General features: G+C 33.5%; 2 protein-coding genes across 2 annotated transcripts in view; both read left to right on the top strand.

The window, feature by feature from the left end:
• Positions 1-4,223: 4,223 nt before the first annotated feature.
• On the top strand, positions 4,224-14,477 carry Polr3I (RNA polymerase III subunit I). The gene is made up of 4 exons (XM_089634223.1): positions 4,224-4,435; positions 6,510-6,630; positions 7,852-8,004; positions 12,972-14,477. Exons 1-4 carry the CDS (start codon positions 4,428-4,430, stop codon positions 13,065-13,067), a joined length of 378 nt encoding a protein of 125 aa, XP_089490349.1. The 5' UTR covers positions 4,224-4,427; the 3' UTR covers positions 13,068-14,477.
• A 2,732-nt stretch (positions 14,478-17,209) lies between these two features.
• Positions 17,210-25,457, top strand: part of LOC149422018 (serine/threonine-protein kinase 17A-like) — a 209,334-nt gene continuing 201,086 nt past the window's right edge. Inside the window, exon 1 of the mRNA XM_089634230.1 lies at positions 17,210-17,812. Coding sequence (XP_089490356.1) covers positions 17,664-17,812 — 149 coding nt within the window. The 5' untranslated portion in view covers positions 17,210-17,663. The remainder of the gene's footprint in view (positions 17,813-25,457) is intronic.

The following is a 25,457-nucleotide window of genomic DNA, read 5'->3' on the forward strand; positions in this document are numbered from 1 at the left end:
TATAATTGTTTGAAGATATGTAAATCGCCATTTTTGTCAAAAATCAAATCAAAATATGCTTATGGGCTAAAACCCCTTTTGTTTTAAATAAATCAATGAATAGTGTTGCAATGCGTATGAGTTATGCAATTTGTACTGAAAATGACATTTTTTGTTCCTTTTCAAATGGATTGCTAAACTTTTCAAGTAATAATATTTATTAATTATAATGTAATAAGTATTTTCGGTAATGTGGATCCAAATGGTTCCATGGCCCTGAACGAAATTTTATTTCAGGACGATGTTTTAGGAAATCAAATTAATCTAATAATTATAAATCACGATGAATCATCGCGACGTTTAATATAAAAACATATTTTATAATCTTTAAAACAAAAAATTTTTACAAATAAATACAATGAATTAATTTATGGAAATAAGTACATTTACCGGTATTTGAAAATATTACTTTAATTGATCTGATAATGTTACATGATTAATGAAACTTGTTGGCATATCATATAAACAAATCTTGTCGTCAGAAGAAAATTATATTTTATTTTTCTTCTGATGGAATCTAGGCATGCCGAGTCTGTTCACTCGACGGAGAGGAACCTGTGACCTTAGTTTCACGAGAACGGGTCGCTTCTGCGACTCGTTTTTGCTTAACCTGTTGTATGCTCGGAAATTCCAAGCTTTTTTGAAAAAAACCGCGCGCAAATTACTCTCCTGCCTTTTGGTCAAACATCCGTTTAAAAACAAAGAAATTGTTTATTTTGCGATTGTTTTCTGTTTATCAGATAATGTATCTTATTATTCATATATATTACATGATAATATTGTTACAAGTTTTCCCAGAATAGCTAACTTTAACAAAAAAAATGTGTAAAAATTTTCCCATTCGGCAAACAAATGTAAAAAAAATATATTCATAAGAAAATTAACTGATTTTTTTATTTCTACACAAACCTGAATAGACACCCCTCGTGAAAAAAAATAATCCAAAGGTTTTTTCGAAGAAGTAATGCCATTGACACTTCTTTGAAAATGTAAAATATTTTCATTTATTCAAAAAAAAAATCAAACGTCAAGTGTCCACTTAAAATTTTTTTGTGTCGTATTTTATAAGTATATGATAACAATTCTTCCAGATTTCGGTAGTTTATACAACTGTTGTTACTAATAATATTATTTTGTACAAGAAACCTGTAAATAAATAATGCTAATAATAAAACTATTCATTAGGACGTAAAAATTTTGACATTTCTTACGAAGTAAATTTTCATCACTTTTCTTGGGTGAAATATTATAAAAATTACATCAAAATAATGTAGATAAAACTATCTTTCTGATGATACCTCAAATCTATTATGTCCACAATCAATTTATATCAAAAATAATGAAAGAAGTAAGAGTTTACCTTAGAAGAATTCGCGATCTTTTTGCATTGCTCTGAATTCAATGGCGGCCAGCCCATGTATACAGATGTGTTTGAAAGAACAGGGTGACAAAAAAATCATGACTCGGGGAATAAAAATAAAATTTTCTAATATTTTTTTTATTAATATTTATTTATTTATTTAAATGCGTTTTTTAAATTCAGATACTGTGTGGTTCAAAAATAAATAAGAAAAAAATTTCATCATATTTATTTCAGTTTTAGAACAGGTACATGAAACACGTTTTTTTAATCTTTGGTCGAGAGACTGCGAAAAAAATCATTTTTCACATACATAAATTTATTATTATAATATTCAAATTTTTAGACACTGTTTCTGTCCTCCTCAAAAGTGGAAGATACAATGAATGGAAACGAAAATTCAAACAATGCAAAGATGCACAATGCACTTGTTTCAGTAAACATTTTTATTCAAATAATGCACAAATACACCCATTCAATAAATAATTAAAACCATAAATAACAACAACCAGTACCAAATTACAATCACAGATAACAAAATCCAAGTAACAAATGATAACACACATTCAACAAATAACCAAAACCATAAACAACAACACATAAGAAGACGTCATATGGAGATGTAGCGACTGTCGGAGGGAACACGTCGGGTGATGGGCCAGGCTGTAGGACGGCATAATGCTCACGCTGACCCGTGAAGGTGGAGAAATCCTCGGACCAGGTGAAGGTCTGCTCCTCTGGATTCTCCTCCTCCCCCTCCTCCAAAGGCTCCAACTCATCCTCCATCCATAACATCCATTTCCACCATTGACGGAAGTTCTACATCACCGGCGAGGGATTCATCCTCGCTATCAGTGAATCCGTAGAACTCCGCAACGACGTGGTCGGTTTCCTATAGACAGAAAGAAAAGAAAAAAAATCAATACGCGAATAAATATTTTATACCTAAACAAAAAAAAAGTTTGTTAGTACTTTTTTGCACACCCTATATAACTGATCTAATTTTGTGATATTTATTACCATTTTTATAAATAAAAAATAATATTTCTAATAAATATTATTAGAAATAAATATTTCTAATAAATCATGTATTTTGTAAGAACCCTGTAGCTCCCATACAAAATTTGAATTTGTAAAAATCGTTCATATTTGCGCGCGCAGATCGAAGTGCGTTTTACGCAGGCGCGGATATGATTTCAAGATGGCCTCTCACACATACATATAAACAGTTCACGTGTATTTGTGCAGGTTTCCGATGTCTCGTATTTATTTAATTAAAAAATATTAACTAAATATTGACGAAACTAGGGCTTTTATACACAATCTCAGTAGTTTTCTTTACATAATAATGTACAATCCTTATAAGATTAGGCAATATTTACGTGAATATTGATGGAGAAACGTCAAAAAATTTCTCGGACACTTTTTTAGCGCGGAGGACATTAGAATATTATTTTTTGTAAAATATTAACTAAATATGGACAAATCAAAGGCTGTGATATATGTTCTCAATTGATTTATCTGCAAAATGAGATACGAAACAAAGCAAATCACACAATATATGATGGAACATAGCTAGAAATAAAACGAACATTTTTATCACGAAGACATGGCGTATACTTTGACGTAATATTTTGTCGGTTATTTTGAGTTTTCGTATTTTAAATTTACCGAAACACATGCCGTGAACAATAAACTATGTATAAAAAAAACATTACTTACGTTTTATTGATAAATTACTTCGTTTTGGCACTTTAAAATAGAACCGCGATGTTTCACTTTGACCTGCTTTGACCGTTATTTTTGGTTGAGTTGGCATCCCACAGAAAAATTTAAAATTAGATGTGGAAGAAGCTTCAAGTGTTTCTGAAATATGATGCGTAAAGAACGAGAATAGCTCAAGCGATTAAGACCTTGTTCTCCATACAAATTCTTTGTACATTAGGGTTAAAATCGCATATAATTTTTTTTTTTTTTTTTTTAAATTTGTATGGGCCGCGCATATGCGGGCCCGGCATACGAGGTGTTGTCGGCTCGTATGTGGAACGAGCTACCGGCATCTGTACTTCCTCCTTCATGTAATCTCGGCCTCTCAAGACCCGCATTAATAAATCCCTTCCCGCAGCCCATAACTTAAATCGCCTCTATGCTGCCACGCTACTACGCTTCTGGCAGATATAGTTCACTTGTATTTTTATTTACACTGTAGAGATTTGTGAGAAACTCTTGTGTGGTGTCACATGAAAAAAAGGGAAAAGCTGTTTTTAAAATTAATTTTATTACTTCTTCAATTATTGCAAAATTACTTTGTGTTGTCATTTTAATCTAAATCATTTTTTATTGAAATGTGGTGTTTACAAAGAATTTATTTTATTTAAATAAATTTTACAGTATATTTTAAAATGTGGGAACCTTTCCCGATGTATAATCGCCATTATTCTAATCTCTGCATACTATAATAAATTATATTATACACATGATGAATGAAAGTGAAAGAAGCAAGGAGTGTGTGCCAAGACCGAGTTGTTTGGGGGTTTGACCTCTCTGCCTGCCCCCGCGAAAGCGGCACAATAATTAGTTTTTTGATACAAAATCTTAAATCAGATTCGAAAACAAATCTAGTGAAAATTTTGTTAATATTGATTGCATTATTCAATTTTAGCGTGAATCAAATTATTTTGTTGAATTTTTTACCTTTTTCGTGAATCAATCTTTTGGTGCTTTATGAACGACACTTTAGAAAATATGTCTAGCCTGGATATTTTTAAGTAGGCGACGGTAATATTGTTTATTGTTTTTTAGCCTAATACCTATGGCAACACACGTAACAAAATCTATGCCTTTTCATCATGTAAAATTTCAAACTCGGCCAAAATAAAATAACCTTAAAAATATATAAATAAACGGGTATATTTGTAAATTGAAATATGAATTAAAAACAATTTTCATGACTTTCCTGTACAAATCAACGTGTAGTTGCTGGTGAAATCGAACTTAATTCCAAAATTTTCATATATCAAGTTTCAACATGGAAACGTATGTTATTATCAATGGTTATTTTAATAAATATAGACATATCCGAGTATAATTAAAGCGAACAATGATAAAAAGCATTCTACACTTTTTTTACTATACACGCAGTGTTAAAAAATATTTCATCTTTGTTCTGCGTTTTTAAGTAAAGTAATTTCTGGTCTGAGTTTTGTTTCGCATAACCCCCAAATTTGAACGTGTTGTCGATGGCCTTAAAATCGAAAGTTGTTTTGTATTATTGTCTGAACTCAACATTTGACTAACATCAAATTATCCTGCCCGGCACGCTTTTGATAAACTTGTCGAATTCCGGTGCATACTTAATACGCAAAAATTATAAATAGCACTTGGTTTCACATAATTTCTACAAAAACAACTATTTATGTCGTGAGAGATGGTAAAAGATGCATAGTTCCAATTTTTCTCCATCAAAGTTAAGTGCTAGGAAATACGTAGAAATTATTAATATAACCCAAACTAAAATCCCATTCCGTGATTGTTTACTTACCCCCGACTTAACTAAAACGCAGTAATTAGCATAAATGAGCTGAGTTAGGGAAGTTATGTATAGATTTTTTTATGTTATACAAATTTTCTTTTTAATTTCCCTTTTTTTTGTAAAAAAGATGATATTGTTTTTAATGTTATTGCAATTTGACCGCCCTTGGTAGGCAAAGACGTAGTATTCCTGTTTCTGTAAATAAATAGAAATTTATTGCATGTATACTGTTTTACGTTTAAGAACACACTGCGTTTTCACCTACCATCTCAAAATACATACTCACAACGCACTATATTTTACTCAATGGCTTAAATAATTTGCGTTATTTCGCATAATTATTAATACTAGATTTTTGCGCGTACAACTACCAAACCTTCAAAACAACCATCACAAAAACCACCTCTACAACCACCATGTTACGACCACAACCGACACCTCAATAATCACAACCACCACCACAATCACCAAACAATAACCACCACAACATCCATTAAAATAACCTTCACCACGACAGCCACCACATCAACCACCACCAAACAACTACCACTACAACAACCACCACAATGACTACAACCGCCACCACATTTTTCACCGTAATAACATAACACGGGCATGTGCTTAGCATGGTGGTCGAAAAATCCTCAATGCATGTAACAATCAATTCAATGAATAAAGAAACTTAAAAAAAAAAATTCACAATCACCAAACAACTACCACCACAACAACAACAACTACCACAACAGAAAATAACATTACAACCACCACAAAAACCTCCTCATTAACCACCATACCTACCATAATAACCTCCACCACAAACCACTAAGAAAACCATCACAAAGCCATCACATCAACCTCCACAATAAGCACCGCAACGACCACCAAAACAATCTCCACCATAAATACCAAAACAACCACCCCAAAAAGCAGAATCACAAACATTACAAAATTATGACAACAACAACCACCACAACAATAAAATAACATACAATGTGTTTGCGGCACGCTGCTATAGTCCTTTTCCCATCTCCTTCTCACTCCTTTCGCCTCACAAAATAGCTGCAATCGCAGATGCCATAGACCTACTGGCTCAAATTGCGACCCGTGTGACGTGTTCTTCTTATACTGCTTTTTGTTATTTACTTACAGGCGTTTGTTACGTACGTTTGTAAGTAAAAACAGAAAATCACATATTTTCAACAGATATTATTATATTTTACAAACTTAAAAAAAAAGATAACACAGAACAAGTGTTCTGACGAAAAATCAGTACATTAGGCCAATTATAATTAAGCTAAAAAGTTAAACAAAACTTTAATCCTTGATTCTGAGAATGACTCGCATGTTAATTACTGTGTATTTACTTACCACGGCAGAATAGTTGTTACCATTAGTTGAAATCAAGGATTGTTTTTTAAAGAGCCTTTGCATGCAGCGGAATTTGCCAAGATTACTCTGATTTTTTCTAATAATTTTTTTAAACCCATTGTTCGTCTCTCATGTATACGTTAGAAAGGAGGATATAATTCCATCACATCACTCTTGATATTAATATTGTAATTATTGTAACTCTTACAGAATTAACGCTAATGCTGCATCCCTTTGCAATTATGAAGTCATTCAAATTTTGCAAATGCTGAAAGACAATACCCAGAAAAAATATAAGAAGGAAGGTTCCTTAGCCACTGTTACTTATGAAGTAAGTTATCATAATTTCTTCCAATGTCATCATGATTTTACTACCCATTGAAGTTCTTATTTAGTTAGAAAATTTGTGATCAAAGTTGTTTGGAATGTATTTTATTTTAATCATTAAAGATAATATTAGCGACTCCCAAGTGAAAATATGAAACAGAAAAAGATTCTGTCGCATCTAGGAATTGAACCCGGGAACTCAGCCTTGCCAGTCCTCGCAGAACGAAAAGACTGAATCCTCAAGTCAGCTCAGTTGGTAGAGTGGTGCCCCGTCAAGACAAGGGTCCTGGTTTCGAGTCCTAGATGTGACCGTATCTTTTTCTGTTTCAAATATTCATTCAGAAATTGCTAATATTGTCTTCAATAATTAAATATTACAATTTGAGGTTTTACTCATAAATTTATTCCAAAAAATTAGTATTAGTTTCTTTATTTGGTTTCTGTTCCTTAGGTTTTGTCTCAAAAAAAACCGGCTGTCCCGATAAACCGGTGTACCAGTTAAGCGGAATCGACTGTAATCTGTACAATCAGATTAAATAATATTATGTTTGATCAAAATAGGTTCTTAAAAATGATTCCTAATATAGATTAGTTAAATAAATTGATGATTTATTATAAAGCTGTTTCTCTAAATCAAGGCTGCCCAACCTTTTTAACAGTTGGGCGAAATTGACGATTTTGAATCACTGGCGGGCCACTGAATACCTGACGGTTCCTATTTCCACGGGAGGGGGGGTTGTTAGAGAATTTCTATAAAACATAATTCCCCACAAAAAAAATATTCTAAATGAGTGATCCCCACAAAATATCTGAAATCCATGGGGGGGGGGTTGTTACGGAACTTCGCTGAGAAGAAATTCCGCGCCAAAAACATCATATGTTTTTCAAATTCCATGGGGGTGGGGGGTGGCTACAAGATTAGATTTTTCGTCGCTGATTCTCGTTCTGAGTAGCCTAAATAGCGATAAATCGCCTTCGTTGGCAACACTGGTGACCGCGCGCAAGCTGCATTGTATTTATTTACCGCGGGCCCGCGACACTTTTTCAAATTGGCGGATTGGCGGGTTTTTTAAAAATGGTTCACGCGGGCCACTTATAATTCGTTCGCGGGCCTGGGGTTGGGCAGCCTTGCTCTAAATAGTATAGTAGTGGTCCTTAATAAATCCTGTTAATTGTAATTTTTGATTAGGTATCCTTAATAATGTGTGAATTGTTTGTTTTCTAGACTCTGCGCTATTTGCAGGATACAGATTGCAAGAACCAGAGCGAAGAGAAGATCAGCAAATTGCTCACAGCCTTAAAGCCATTCAAACTCACCAAAACGGAAAAACTCATGATTTTGAATACACCTCCGAGATCGCCATTGGAAATCCAACTTGTAAGCTTCTAAATAATATGTATATTATTTATTTATTGTTACGAATTATAATGATTGCTATATTAATTTTATTTTGCGCGACACTTGTGTTTTTTGGAATAGGCGTCCTGAAAACCAAGAGGGTCGCGAAGGGTGGATGATAGTCTAGATAGAAGTGGACAGGCGGCAAATTTTTGACTCAATGGTTTTGAGTCACAAACAGGGGGCATAACACCGATTGAAAATTGGAACCGAAATATTGTGACCTCATATGATTGCCTAACTATATCCAACGATGAAAAATTCTGAAAGTCTATATATTGGCATATCTATGGTTTTTTAGGACCAATTTGTATCTTACGAAAAGCCCGAAGATATCGATCTAGTTAGTAGTGAGTGGTTTATTTTTGGTCACAAACATGCAGTAGTCGGTGAAGGGGTGCACTTTTTCAGTAGGGGTCTACTTTTATATGCATAGAAATCGATTTTAGGATGGGTATATACATTCAGGAGAAAATACGGCTGCGATAAGAGGAGGACCGCAGAGAACCATTACACGTCATTTGATCTCTTGAGGATTTTATTATGTTGGCTTTCGAAGTTATGGACTAGAAGATGTTTGGTCCCGATAAGATGTTGCCACATCCGTTCATCCAGGACTTCAGTGGACTTTTTGAGAGAAACCTTCCCCGACTTCAATTGGCCTGCATGCTCTTCCGATATAGACCCCTGTGATTTTTTCCTGCGCGGTTACCTGAAGACCCTTGTTTACAATAATCATCCCCTAAATCGTAGACATCCTACAGTACAATATTATTCGGGCTCAAATTTCCAATTTATCCGACGCCATGCTTGAGAGAGTGCATGAAAACTTCCTAAAATGGCTTCGTGAGTGTGTATGTTATGGTAGATGACATTTTCCTAATACCCTTTTCAAAACGTATAATATCAAATTTCCCATATTGTACGGATAATAAAAAAAAATTAGGTTTTGAAATGTAAACTGTTATTTCAATTTTAAAAAACACAAATGTCACACGCCACCCTGTACATTTTTTATAATATAGTTATAAGTTTCGACATATCTGTGAAATTAATTAATACTTTTAAAACTTACTTAAAATTATACAAGTATACTTTAGAATGTATTGAATGTGACTTAACCTCCTCGGGCCCAGGGAAAAAATTGTTTAAAATTTAATTTTTTTTTTGTGTATTTGTTTTTCAAAAAAATAACAGAAATGTACAAAATTTAAAAAAAAAATAATCTATATATAGTTTTACCAAAATCATATGTCTCCTGTAGGAGACGCGGGGTCTCTAGCATGTAAAATTTGTTTTATTTTTTTTATTAGATATTAGTTCACAAATCTAATAAAACAACATTATTATGAATTTGCAAAACGTTTATAGTTAAAGGACATATTATAGGTATTTTATATTTAAAAAAAGCTTTTAATTAGTTATTCTAGTGAATACCTACATTAATAAATTTGAAGGGTAAAAATAATATAAATTTATTTAAATTTCATGGTACAGTTGGTAACAATTTCTTTTATTCTGCAAACATAAAAAAACTTTGCATGTTGAACACTGTACGCGGGCTGCATTAGAGCTACACCCAGGGAAGCGACAACGATTTTTGGTTGGTGGATGCGGGAAAATTGGCATGTGAAGTACATTTTTCTTCCTTAGAGAATCTGGCGGGTGTGGAACAGCAGCTTTGGAACGCTTTGGTGCTGGTTCATGCTCCCATTCGGAATCAGAGTTAGGATCAGGTGCTTGTGAATGATTGTGGATTAGATGCTCTTCGATTTGAACTCTGAAATCTAAGTTATCCAAAATATCCTTCTTCGGGGTTTTCAATGCTATCTGATCTCGTCTGTATTCTATCCAAGATGCAGCTATGGAAAAATCAAATAAATGCATCAATAATCGGACTGTCCATTTTTCGGTTCGTGCATTTATTCTGTAGGTGCTTATTATCCGATCTAACATGTCAACACCGCCCATGTTTGTGTTGTAGGCTTTCACGAGTGCTGGTCTATTGACCATTATATATCGACCGTCTTTTTTCGACCACCGGCGACATAGATCGGTAGGAATTTTCCCCTCTTTACTAGAAATTAATGTAACTGGGCGGTTGTCAAACCATTTAATAATAGCTATTTGGCCATCATTTCTCACGGACTGGTCAATGGACCCTCGATTTTCTTTTTTCATTTCATTGTCTGTTTTTAATTTGCAGTCTTTCGGAATTCTGTTCACCTGAATAGTACCAGTACCTTGACATTCAGCTTTAATGTGAAGTAAATCCAAAAGTCTGATGGAAGTAAAGTAACGGTCCATGTATAGTATATGGTAACTCCTGGTGGAAGAGTCTCAGAAAGGCGTATAACCGTCTTGCCTCCAATATCCAATTTCTCATATTCATCGCCCACAATGATTGAATCTCCTTTACCTTGATATATAAAAAAATCAAATGGTAGGCCATCAGGAGCAGTTACCACCATATTTTTCAAACCACATGGGTTCGGTTTATTTCTCACAAACTGCCTTGCTGATGTGTGCCCCCAAAACGGTATCATCTGTTCATCAATGGATACCGATGATGACCGTGGATTCAGTCTGCATCCATTTTGGATAGTTTTAATTAATGGTTGAACTTTCCAAAATTTATTACTTTACTTTTCTTCTGGCAACGCTAAAGCGTCATCACGTATTTTTAAATTATTTCGGATATTAAAATACCTAATCCTCGTCATGTTATCGGCTATAATTGGAACTCTAGTCTTAGCTGCCCAATACATTCTAATTCTGGGATATTTTAGGTATGACATTATTAAGGTTACCCCAAAAAATGTTTTCATTTCAGCCAAAGAGCAATTCAATGGTCTTCCCCTTTCAGCCAAAAACCGTTGATTTGTATGTATTTGCAAGTCAATATACATATTGTGGGGAATGTACTTACTGAAGTATTCGAATGGAGGCAAATTTACAGCATTGGAAGGCAATTCTTCGTACTCTGGTGCTGGAGGAACCGGAAAAAAATCATCAGATTTCTTCCAAAATTCACGCCTGCTGGGGGTCGTGGATTCTGTTGTATTAATTTCCTCAATATTGTTGACTAACTCTTCGTCATTAAATATCATCACTTCATCGGCAGTAGTTTCATTGAAGTCAGGGTCGTTACTCTCATCATCACTGAGGTCACATTCAGAAATATTTCCATCCATCCATCAGTTGACAAAATTAATAAATGCATCAGAATCTGTAAATAGAAAACATCATATGAATTAGCATACGAAAATGTGTTTAAAAACGTGTTATCTGAATTGTTTTCTCAACTAACTTGTAAAAGTTATTTAATATTTATGAAAGAAATGCGTGAATAATACCAAATATGTCTAAATGGTTAATGTCTGAAAAATTTTGACACTAAGACCCGATGTCTCCTCCTGGAGACATACAACTTTGGCCATTTTTCACAGACATGAATGACAAAACATTGAAAATCTATCAATTCGATGTTATAAAATAAACATAATAGAACACCAAAAAGTGCACATAGTATCAGTTGAGCTGCAAATATAGTAAATATAACAAACTTACCAATTTCTGAACCAGCGAAACGTCCTTCTCCCAGACCTGCCATTTTTAAACTGTCAAAAAACCGTTGTGTAAACATTTATTTGAAAAATATGTCAATTTAAAAAGAGTTACTGACATCTATGAGCAACACTGCAAACTCGAAACTAGTTTGCAATTGATATAATCCTTGGAATCACACCACTTTTATGGACCTTTTTTATGTCGCCCCCAGGAGACGCGGGGCCTGAGGAGGTTAATATGCAAAAATTACAATTTACACAGCTTTGATTCCCATTTGTAAATTATTGTAAGTCATGCTTCCCGACAGTTTATATTTTAAATCTGCTCTGTTGATGAACACCGTAAAGTTCTATAGAACCTTAATTCAAGAAGGAAGAGGAAGCTCAACACGCCTTAACTTTTTTTCTTTTATATCTTTGTTTTATTTCTATTCTTATTTATAAATATGTTCTTACTTGAATCCCTGTATGTTACTATGTTCTGTCACATGTTATAACACGTTGGGTGTCAAATGTCACATATTTTAGTGTAGTGGGTGGAAAGCATGATACTCTCGTTCAAAAGGATTGTGCGTTAGTAGATTCATGAAAAAGAAAATTACTCACTTGTTCTCAAACAATAATCCTTGGGTATTTAATAAACTTAAAATACAAAAGTATAACTGATAAATTTGTAACTACGACGTAAGTATGACGGAAGTGCAGCGATTATAGTCTTGAACCTCGTTGTCTCAATCCTCGGCTTCCTCCTGTGTGTATCTCATGGGTCCGTTCCGAATTCATCGACAACTCGCCACGTCATTTCCAAAAAACTTGCTGCCTCATGCCGAATGACGGTAGTGCGGTATGGCAAAGTCCTCGTTCCTCAAACAGAAGCGTTCACAAAAAAGGATTAGTATTAAGATTCATAAGACGGTATCTTGATTCAAGTCTTCCCAGAGTCACGTTCTTTCTCCTTCTCTCGATTCAGGATGAATAAATCTTTTGAGCTTGCTCTCCAGGGAGCTTCGCGCGGGGCGCTCTCAGTGGGGGGCTGCGCCAATTACTCCACTCACCTTTTAAAGAACTTTCCTGAATGAAATGGTTCGTTCGTGACGAGGTTATATGTAACCTTGCGTTCAGACATTCGGACGCCTTTGGCAAACTCCGGCTAGTGTTGGGATTTCTTCAGTAAGCGTGTGTCGATTAAATGCTAACCCACACATTACAATACTTATTCTCTCTATGGGATGTGTGATTGCACTTACCTTCCTATCTTCTGGAATAAAGACCATTATTATTATTATCAATACCATGGAAGCTACCAACATTCAATTGAATTCACTTGTATTGATGTTTCATGGTATTTAATTAATTCATTTGTATTTTTATTTACAGATTGTACAGGAGAGCGAGGAAAGGCTGTCTGAAAAAGAAGTGGAAGAAATAATCGCCATTGTTTCTAATATTCTCCCCCCCGCTGAAGAGGCGTAGCGATTTGTGATAAAAAATTGACATTCTAAAAGTATTAGCTAACTGGCTTAAAAATTCCAAGCAAATTATTATGGTTGATATTAAATTATATGTGACGTAAAAGGATATCACCTATTATCCATTACATTCCATATAATAAGAACCAATTTTTTTTGCTGTGCATAAGTATTGTTTTATAATTCTGATGTATATATTTTTTTAAGTTCCACTCTCCATAAAACAGTTGAACATCAATAATTTACAGAGATTGCAAATGTAGAACACATTGAGAAATGGCAAAAAAAATACATATAAACAAGTTGTAGTCATAACAAATAGAAGGAGTAAGTACATAACATGTGTATATTGAAGATTTAAAACAGTACTAAAGACAACAATATCAAATAAACATGCAAGAGTGACATTATTGTGGTATGTATTGATACAACTGGAATAGTAAAGGTTAATAGGAAGTAGAGCAAAGTATTAGTAGGTGATGGGGCAGCTTTACTATTTTGTGATGTGCGTCAAAGGATAGTAGTTTCCACACTGTCTAAGTAATATTAAAAATGTGAACGGTCAATTCAGTATCGTTTAGATTTTGAGTCACTCTGTTGATTAGCGCGCTTTGACAGGCAGAAGTTCTCCCTTTTGGAGCATAAAAAAGCGCATGGGATTTTCCATCAATGTACTTGTTCAGAACATACAAGGTAATAGATTAACTTTAAAAATGTTTTTTGGCAGGCTTCTATGAAATCAAGCAAGGATGGATAGTATTATATACCCTCGTATATAGGTAACGCATAACTTTCTTTTGTACTCTATGTGTGTTCTGATCATTGCTACTTTGCTAAAATAACCGAACAGTTTTGAATTCTGTATTGTGCGCTTTTGTCTGGCAACTAATAAATCATCATTTTTAAGAATCCCTGCTCGATTCTAGAACTCAAATTTTTGAGGACTCCTTTAATAAAACCTTACATAATAATATAATATCATGCTAAAGTTATTTGAGACATATTTAAATAAATATTAATACCAAGGCAAGACAATATCCATCTTCTATAAATTGCTTTATTTTTATTTGCAAATTTTGCACAAGCCATTAGTCAAATTATTGTGTCCTGAAACAGAGTGAAAATAATAATTAGAGAGTTCTGAATTGGCAAAAAAAAAATTGTTTGCCTATGTAAAAATCATATGATTCTGAAGACAGAAAGTTAATTATTATATTCATTTATTATCTTCATAAAGAGTCGACTGAGTAAAGTAATATTGAATTAAAACTAATCTGTGTTTGTGATTCCTTTGGACTGAGTGATTATTCTTTTGCGTATATGTTTATTATGCAACCATGATGATAGTTTTTGTTGTTGTATATAATTGTTTATGTTTATATTAGACTTCTCAATAATGTTATGTATTTAAAATAAGTATAAATATTATTGAACATAATATGCAACTGGTTTTATTCAATAGCACACCTATCTTATCTCGATGTTCAAATTAATAGACCAGCCAATCAGGGAAAGGGGGACTGTCCCTCTTTCTGTGATTTGTCAATAAATGAAATTGACAGTTTACAGGCAACACGCGTTGTTATTGCCATTTAGTTAGACCTTTTTGAGAAATGTATTATAATTTACTCGCGTCACCCAATTTTAGTGTCGCTACGCCATCCTTTTCGTCTTAAATCGAACATCCAGTTCCTGCGCAGAAAAGTCCCAAAACTGTGCTGCAAACTGTTGACTTACTTAAGCGAACTTTACTTTTCTGAGCAGGGTCTGTTTATTTCAATGTGCGCTCTTCGGTGGTCGATGTACGACTGATGTCGTAGTTTATTCAAAGCATTCACGAACCCTCCTGGTGTCAAAAATATTGTCACGTGGTTCAAAATGATAACCCAGGTTTCATGTTTGGGCAAGTCTATTAATTTGGATGTCTACAACACCTACATATTTTTCCTTCCTCATTATAAGTATTGTAGCGTAGCATATTGTTCAATGACTTTCTGATTAAGGGTTTTTTCTCTTCACCTGCGAATTTTTTTTTATATCGAGCTTTGAAATGCATCCAGCTTATCGGTTGTAGCTATTGAAAAGTCAGATGAAAAAACGACTTCACTGAAAAACTTTTAAAAACTATACACTTCATTAAAACTTCACTTGTATCTAATTGCTTCTGAATAAAAAATAGCCACAATGGTATGCAATCTCAGATAGAGGGCCAACAGTATAAAGAAGCTTAAAAATAGATTTATTAAAAAATAAATAATGCATAGTGTTAAATTTTTCTTGCAGTGTTGTTATTTTTTTGTTGTGTTCTGTCAAAGAAAACATATCCACATTTGCTAGACTCTTAACGGTCTGCTATAAAATGAGGTGAAAATTTTATTCAATTGATAAACAACCGTGTATGTGAAAACCTTACTAATTGAAACTTAAAATAGTTCATGGAAAGATATATACATTGCTTATTCAGTCACAGGGGGTTGTTTATCTGTTGTATAAACTTCAAATAATAATAATTTCTCATCGAATTTCGGAATTTTTCTTAGGTATTTTAAATGTTCTATATTTTTCTTCATTTTAAAGATGTTGTAAAAACAAAAACTATTTTAAAAACTAGATAAAATTACCTTTTAGATTTTTGTATTTGAAACATTGAGATGCAGGCGCTTACGAGAGATGAGGTTTCACAATGACTCCCCACAAAATCGGATGTCATTCAGAATATCTTTAACGTAAGGTAGCTGACTATTCGGAAAAGAGGGGAACTAATCATCAGGGCCGGCCAGTGCAGGCGCATTTGGAGCAATCCGTTCCGGGCGCTGACATTAACACATTCACTGCGACGTATTTTCTAAAACATTCACTGGATGCTGTAAATTACACCAAATTTAAATAAAGAATAAAACTGATACAAATTCATCTTTTCCTAACTAACTAACGATGCTCATGAAGTTTTCTTATCATTTAACTTACCTATTATATAATCCGTAGGCGCTAGGCGCGTTCTCAGCACCACGCGAAATTACGTAATACGCGCTAGGCGCGTTTTCAGCACCCAACGTGTTAACCTAATACAACATGGACCTAAAAAGCCCTGGACAGAGCATTAGTGCTATTTTGTATGAATGCCACTGAAGCCTAATCTAGGTTGAGGGGGAATTGCCTGGCAGCCATCTTATACGACAAACTTTTATGATGAAATGATTTGTATGCAAAGTGGAGCAAAATAAAATATTACAATTTTATTCGTGTGCTAATGCAGTTTTAACTGCTTATGATTTATTTTGGGTATTTGATGATACAAGTAATGTAAAAAAAATTATTTAAGTTTTGGCATTTTTCATACATCTTCCTCCCCCCCTCGCGGCTTCAAATTGTTCTTGAATAGCTCCATCCAGTAACACAGCACCCTTGAAGTTTATACTTGCGCTACTAATTTATTCCTAATAATATGTGTCAAATAACAGAACGAGCATAGTTTTAAAATCAATTTTCTTAGGTTACATTGATTTAAATGCATGTTGGAAAATTAATAAATACATTTTTTTTAAATCGATGGGTAATTACATGCAATTCATATTAAAGAGGACACGTTTGAATGAATTTATGCACACCAATGATTTTGAAAGCTTTTTAAACTAGTTTGAAACACCCGCTTGCAGTCCCCTCTTACCCTGGAAATTCCCAAAGATACTGGGTGCCTAGCGACTATTATCAATTCCATTTAAATTTATACTTTCGATTCAACTTGGCAATGTTCCTTTTATGTTTTTGTTTCATCTTCAGCTTCATAAGAAATTAGTTTTTCTTTTTAAATTAAAAAAAAAAATAATAAATATACTATTCATCCCGTACACCACACTACACAAACAATGGTATCTTAAAAAATATTTTTACCTAAACTTTAACTTGAACTTTTGAAATGATGTAATTTTAAGTATGTGACTGGCGAGGGATTATTTTTATTCGCTGAAATTACGATTTTGAAGTTCCCGCTAAAATATCGCAAAACATTTGGTAATGCGGCTCATACATAGATGTCGGTAATGCATCAATTTAATATTTCCGTCCGCCGTGAGTGCGACACTAGCGAAGCGTAGGGGTAAAAATTAAAAGTACATCTCCATCAACAAACGATTTGGTACTGAAGGAAACATACGGAAATGTGACTGGTGGCGTGCGGTGCCGCTGTCTGTTATCGTCCTAACGTTTGTTATTTTGAATGTTTTTCGAATATTCGAACGTATTCCAGTTTTTTACATAATCTCAAAATTACAGTTGTGCCTTTCGTAAGTTTTACAGAGTCTGTGTAAAAAATTACAAAGAAGAATCGTGATTTTACCCACTTCGATATGTTTTCCGTTTGGATTGTTCCGATAACTCTTCTATGCAATGATAACGATAAGTTATTGTAGTAGCCGAGACTAGTGAAGCAATTAAAATTTGATGTGGATTTGAAAATAATCGCAAAACCTTTATATCTTACTAGGAGTTATTTTAAAGAACTTAAAGTAAAGTAATTAGTAGTTTTGACGGCCTGTACGTTAACTCCTTGGCTTTTATTGTGGACCACCGATTCGATCGTGTTTACATTATTAGAGTGAAAATGAGTGTATTAAGTGATTTCAAAATGAAGGTGGACGTAAAAAGCAGTGGCGACGGTTTTCTAGAATTATGTGACGAGAGGCTCCAAGGACTCATGCGGTCGGAGCCCATAACCGATGTTTACCACGTTGAACAGACCCCTTTTGCCAGGTAAGACACATTTTTTGTGCAAACTACACTTATTACAAACTCTAATTATTACACCAGCAATCCGCATTTCTTCCAAATTTCTGTCACAGTCGCATGTAATCACATGATACGTCAGAAATGGGGAAATTGACATTTTTTATCACAAAGTTGACATGTCATTTTATAAGGAAATATTTTATAGCTGTGGAATGTGATCACGATTCACGTTATAATACCTACATATGAACGAAAGTTCTTACCCAACGAACGTTTTATTTTTATTTATTTATTATTTGTGTAGGTAGGTATCTTATTTTTTTTAAATAATGAATTTACTGAGGAGGTTTTCATTATTTTATCTGCCTTGCATGCTGGCTTGATAATATCTTGATATTTAGCGATCTCTTAAATAATTTATATTATTATGTATGTATCGATTATTAATTACGTCTAAAGGTCAATAATAATATTAATTTCTTTGGTGCTTGGCACCTACATTACTGCTCACAAAATAATAATATTGACACTACGAATTTATTTTCTTTTCTCTCTTTAGATCTCTTTAGATTCCTCACCAATGATTGCGGTTTCCTCATCATTCTGTATATGAAATGTTAATATCCTGTAATAATAATTACAAAAATATTCCGTCTAGGTTTTGAATAAATATCCATTGTTTCTTCCCCCTTACTGTAATTAAAAATAAACTTGTCATGGGAATCAAGGGCCTTCTCCAGGCGCCGTGACGAGATTATTTTGTTCTCAGAAAGACCTACAAATAATAAACTTTTATTTAGATACTCATAAAAAACCTTTCTAAGAGTAACGAAACTCCCTGACTCCTTTTAATTAGACTTTTTTTTTACTAGGTAGGCACTATGCCTGTGGGCAAGTACTGGAGTAAAAATATTGTATCGTTGAAGTAACACCCATCACTAGTGTTGTTGTTATTATGCATGTTTATAACATTATTATTTTACTTATTAAGTACGTAATTTCTTTGGTTTATCAACATTTACCTACGAGCTACGGTTACCTCTGTTTGTTATCAGTTAATAAATTATACACTGCATTGAATTCCTCACTGTAATAATAACATCGAGCTGAAGTTGCTTGTTTGAGTTCGGTTCGGAGAAATCATGCAAATGTTTGGACTTAATTTAACGTTTATTTGGTCAAAATTCTCGAATTCAATAATGAATTTCTTGTTTTATGCTAATACTTTATAAATTGCCGAGTAGCAACTAGAGTAGTGTTATTTTTCCGATCAGTCTGTAGTATTATATTATTTTATTGTTTATTAAGTCATCAATATGACACAATGGTAAGACTTAATGCATTGAATTATCATTATTACAATTGAGAAGAAGTCTTCTTGTTTTGTCTTGTAATGCTTCTAACGTCAATTGACGCATTATTTTTTAAAATTAGAAACGATCATCCCTTCGCCCTTGAGGTGTTTTTATTCACAAAAACGGCTTTATAAAAATTATCCAATTATTATCATCACCTACTCTAAAATGAGCTGAAAAATTAAATTCTCCCATAACAAAAGTAGGTCCGTCTACCCTTTTCTATGCATTCAAGTCATTGTTTATAAGATATGCTATTAATTACAGTGATTACCTTCAGAGCTTCATAAACTACACTTATTTTTTAATTTTTTTTTTGTTAGATGGACTACCCGACCTCCTCTTTAAAAAAAATACATACATTGTTAGTATACAAAACGGATGATTTACAGGGTTATAAATTGTGTATATTATTTATTTTGCAAGTAATTGCGCATCTTTTTTTTGCGCATAATATTTTATTAATTTATTTATTAATAATTTGTGGTGAACTATCAACTGTAAATGTAAATTGATAGAATACGTCGCAAAAACCTGTCTACCCGGTTGTGTAACCTCTCTTTACTGTTTACCCTGTCATGGTGGAATGTGCGATGGTCATTATTATTATTATTTATGTGTCCTACGTTGTTAAATATTGACGATTGGTAGTCATTAGGTACCTAGTTAGATTATTCAGAACCTTTTAAATACGCTTTACTTGTAATATGTTTTTTAATGTATTTTAATTTCGATTTTGTTTTCTCGAATTAATTAATGAAGAGGAATCTTGAAAGTGGAAATTAACCCACTTCCCTACATTCGATCGAGCTGAAACTCGGCAGATAGGCTCGTTGTCGATGACAATGCATTCTATCAACTTTTGGTGTCAATCACGTACACACGCAGATATATACACATTTCTCAGAAATCGAATGATATTTCAGCATTATCTATCCTACCCGATCGGCATTTGCGAATTTGGTAGAGTTGACTCCACTTTTCCAAGGTTCAATCATCAGTCATACCAAATTTATTTATTTTAAAATATATAAAGATTTTTTTTAAATAATTATTATCTATTCAAGCGATGGCTGTCCAAATTTAGGTAGGTGATTTTTATGATGGACTGAATTTTTTATAAATTTAACCGTTTAAAATAAATTTATAAAAGCATTATACTTCTACCATGCAACATTACAAATTTATAAAAACTATATTCAAAATAAAATTGCACCCTTTAAAAATAACAGAAATCTTAGACAAACGTCAATACTTCCTACTCCTAAATGTAAAAAAAACAATAGGACAGTTCAACCATGAATATACCATTACCAGAAAAAATTAGAAACATGAATGCAAATATAAACGAATTCAAAAGCCACCTTAAAAAGTATTCCGAACAGTTGAACTGAATCGTACCAAATATAAACAAATATAACAACACCCCCATACACACAAGCCCTGCTTATTTATGGGGGTACATCGAATACTTATATTATGTAATTAATAACCTACTATATTGTGTAATTATATTATGTAATTGTTATATTATGTAATTCGTGTATCTTTTTTTATGTATACAGGGTGTATCGGCAAGTACCCGACAAACTTTAACCACTCGGAACATTAGAACGTCAAAAGACGTAAATATGATAATAGCGGTCAAGACATTAGAGCGTCTTTTCACGTAAACGCGCGAGATTTTACAACAATCGATTTATTTCCATCACAAGTATACGGATTGCCATGATTTAAAAAACAGAGTATCGATAATGAATAACGCTACGCGTCAGTATTCAAGAATATCTATGGAATGTAGAGGTGCATTATCTAAGTCGATTGGATCTGTCATCTTGTTCGTTCATAATTTATTGCGTTTCTAAATAATTTATTAAAAATATTTTAGTTTGGACGGTTAATATTTTGAGGTGACTAAAAGTTTTTAATTATATTTCTTCAATATATAAAGTGTTATTTCTTTATGATACTCAGAAAAAAGTACATTTTTCACAGCTTAAAATAATGGTCAGCGATTTTTACATATTTTTGACGTTTTCAGAAAATGTATATTTAGACACGCAAATATTTACGTGTAACAAAACAATACGATAGTGAATTTCATAATCTTTCCAAAACATTTTTTAGAATGAGGCCACGTTTCCCAAAACGTGAGTTATGAAGCTTTTAACAAAACTCGTGAATAACACAACAATTTTCGCGTTTTGACAGTTCGCAAAGGAACACAAAGTAAATAAAAGTCCTTTTCTGAGAGGTTAACCAGCTATTCCTCAGCACATTTGTAGTAAAAAATGTTATGGGCGCTTTGCTGTCCGGTAACATTTTTTTTATTAAAAAAAAAAAAAAAAAAAAAATATCCACACTCCGTCACTGTCATTTGCATGGTTTATCGTGTTCAACAGCTGTTATTAGCGAGTGTGTCAAAAAGTGTCCTCGCTCTTTCGTACACACTAAATAATAATAGTTAAAAATGAGACGAATGGTACCGTGCCATTTTGTTGTGATTGTAAAAGCGCGCCAACGTAGGTACGTACGTACATTATTCAACGAAACTCGAACAAAATACTGCCAGACGGGTTTTCAAACTTTGACAAAGGATAAAACATTGGTGACATGTGGTGAAAATATGAAAAATAAATTTTTTATTAAAAAAAAATGTTACCGGACAGCAAAGTGCCAATAACATTTTTTACTCCAAATGTGCTAAGGAATAGCTGGTTAAAGTTTGTCGGGTACGTGCCGATACACCCTGTATAAAACCTAAAATATGGGAAAAACCGTGAAACCTAAGTAAATTCATTGGTTTTAAACAGCAGTAAGCATTTCGTATGTTTTTATATTAATATTTGGAGGTGATATTATTTAAATTGAATGGTTTATCGAAAACCGAACACCTGGAAATCTCCATCACTCGAATGATTTAGGTGAGTTAACTAATATTAGTGTATTATCAATTTGTTTTTAGTTCATTATTATTATTATAGAGATGGCACGCGTCATTTTGTTTACACAGTCTGTGTGTTGACCCGACCACCCCTGACAACCACGGTGAACATTTTAATATTAACGCAAACACGCAGCCATCTTTATTAGTGTTTAAACGAGACTTCTCTCGAATATGTTATTAATATTATTACTCTCCTCTCCATTCTGCCGGAGCCTTTTGCATTCCACGGGATAATGATGCATTTGCGTGTCGAGATTCATGTCCTTCACCGTGGTATGGAGTCTACCGTATACTATGTAATATTATGTTTATAAATAATATAATCTACCTATACATACACTGTTGGAGTTATGCACTGAACAAAAACTCTCATGGAAGTGTTATCTATACCGTTTCAACACAAAACTCAAAATTTCGCCATTTAGTTACGTACATAATCGCAAGTGCGCCCTACTGTCGAATTTGGCAGCCATCTCTGGTCCGGAGCCCCTAAATACCTGAAAAAAAAACCCTTGACTCTGTGCAAAAACGGGCGGTCCGTTTGATAGATTCCCCAATCTTAACAAACGGACGGCAATCTTTAGAGCACAGGCGTCAGGTAGGTATGCTGTCCTTGTTCTATCGGTATTACAATGGAAGATGCTCTGAGGAACTAGCGTCATTGATCCCTTCGGCACCGGTGCGTAGTCGGGATACACGCCAAACGCGCGCCCAACATTTGTACACAGTTGACATTTGTCACATGAGAACGGGTCGCTTCTACGATTCGTTCTTAAGTTCAACAGCTCGGCTGTGGAACGAACTGCCGGCCTCTGTGTTTCCTCCCTCCTACAACATGGGACTCTTCAAGACCCATGTTCACTCCTTCCTCTCCACAAAAAGACCCTCCACACAGCATCCCCAAAGATGACATAGGCCCTGAGGGAAATTATTTTCTTCAGGGCCTCCTGTGTGGAGTTAATATAAAAAAGGCACCATAAGGAAGGAACAATGAAATTTATAACTTTTATTTTTCGGAATAACTTTATTGAGTAAAACCTCAAATTGTAATATTTAAATATTGAAGACAATATTAGTGATTTCTAAACGAAAATCTGAAACAGAAAAATCAGAAAAGGAAACGGTCACATCTGGTATTTTTTTTGAAATTTATAACATTTATTCAAAGAAAAAGTTCGATATATTAAAATATTTGATCAATATCAGCCGAATTGTATAAAATCACACCCAAAAACACATAACTAGACCGTTTTGCATTTCGTCTGTCTCTAAATTGTTTGTACGCCCCATTTCAAGATGGTGGCCTTTTTGAAATGTTCGGTAAAGATTCTTTTTTTCAAATGTGATTATCTTTTTCGCATTTTTTTTTTCAATATTATGGTACCCACCCACCTACCTACCTTAAGAAAGTTTTAAAAAATAACGTTTCTTTAGACAAATTGTATAATTCTCTATTTGAAATAAATAAAATGTTACGTAAAATACATGGTTTACTCTGATTTCAGAGGAAATTTTGGTTTTAATTTATTGTATAAGAGAAAATTAGAAGTATACTTTTTTGGACGCGAGATCTAGTGTTCACAGACTACTAGTATCTTCGACTTGATGAATTAATAGAGTGAAGATACGTTACTGAGACAACGCGCGTGGTTTCACTGTTGGTCCGGTGGACACACTTTAGCGGGCCGTTCATATAAAATTCTTTGAATGACTACCCTTTTCATAAGATGTGCTACATTTTTTGTTCGATTAGTATGAATATAACGTGTCTTGTATTGTTATAGTGTCACTGATCTTTCGTGACATTAATCAAGTCTACAGAAAGACGAGTCTGAGTAAATCACTGAACAGAACGTCACTGGAAGTGTGATACGTACCGATTTGAAAAACGGTCGAAATAACCTTTAGACTCCTAGGCCCTAGAAAGATCGTTGAAATTGCTCGGAGAAAGCTTCCTGATAAAAAATATTGCTTTTTTTTTAAGAATTCAAATTATTCGTATTCTAGTTAAAAACAGGATTGTAGGCACAAATGATTTGATTGAGGTATCCTGATAAACTTTAAGTAAAATACCAATTTTTTGTCACGATGTCCGAACACGTGTTCATAAAGATCCTAACATTTTTGCATTTCTTCATGTTATATTATTAAGTTCACGCAGCTGCGTGAACACGTGTTCCGATATTATTATGAATTTACTTCAACACTTTATCAGGAAGTGGCTTGCAGTCCCGTTGATAACAGGATTGCCAATAATTTGAAGAGATTTTTTATACTTCAGAAATACTCATTTTTCTCTTTGTGGTCTTCTGTTCAAGAAATAATTTCGGTATGAAATTATTGTTTGCTCAATTTCAGCTAAAGTAAGGTCAAATTTTACCTAGATAATAAATTATGTCACTTCTACGGTTTATCTGTTCTGTGGAGTTATGCAAGTCTACCGACAGACGATGATTCTCTGTTCACTTATCTCTGCTTGTTGTTCAAATAATGCAATTAAATTTAAAAATTACTTTTAGCGATGTATTGACCTGCTATTACAATATTTTTGTAATAATGGGTAATTGTTACACTGAATATTGCGGAATTGTTTTTTAAATGACCTCGTAGAAAACTACCCTTCGGCGGTTGTGTAATGGGTATTGCCCCCAATTTGTCAGGAAATTACTTCAGGCAATGAATACATCAGAGATGTGCTTTATTTCAAATAAATCCATTTCAAATGGAAATGCAAAATGGGTACTTTCCATTTTGCATTTTAAATGCTTTTCTAAAAACCATTTTGCATTTTAAATGCTTTTCTCAATGCATTTTCCATTTTAAATGCTTTTTTGCAACATTCTTCCTACTATCTCCACTCATCTTTTTTTCATAAGCCCCAAATATCAGTCGGTCCTCAACCTCGCTATGAGAGATAATTTACATTTGTCAAGTTGCTCCTTGGTAGGAGCCCTGGCAATTGAGTGATACCATTACAAAAAATACTGATTCAAATACTGAACATGGGGCCATGACGCTGTAATATTAAATGTTAGATAGCAGTTTCTATGTTTTTACGTTGGCAACATTAGTCCCGCGCAAATATGTTGTGATTTCATAATCTGTAGTCGTGGTGTTTTTGGATTTACCATCATGTAATTAATATGTTTGTTCTACATTGATGTCCATTATTAAATGACAAAATTGTTTAAAAATTCTATAATTATTTTAATTGTTTGACTTGAGAAACCATTTTGCATTTTCAATGCATTTTGAAAATAGGTATTTTGCATTTTGCATTTGAGATGCTTTTCTAAAAACCAATTTGAATTTTAAATGGAAAAGTTTTGACCCATTTCCATTTTGCATTTCAAATAGTTTTGGGTAC

Source organism: Hesperophylax consimilis, chromosome 8, assembly GCF_061612785.1.
Source record: "Hesperophylax consimilis isolate HC1 chromosome 8, BYU_Hcon_1.0, whole genome shotgun sequence".
Lineage (NCBI taxonomy): Eukaryota > Metazoa > Arthropoda > Insecta > Trichoptera > Limnephilidae > Hesperophylax > Hesperophylax consimilis.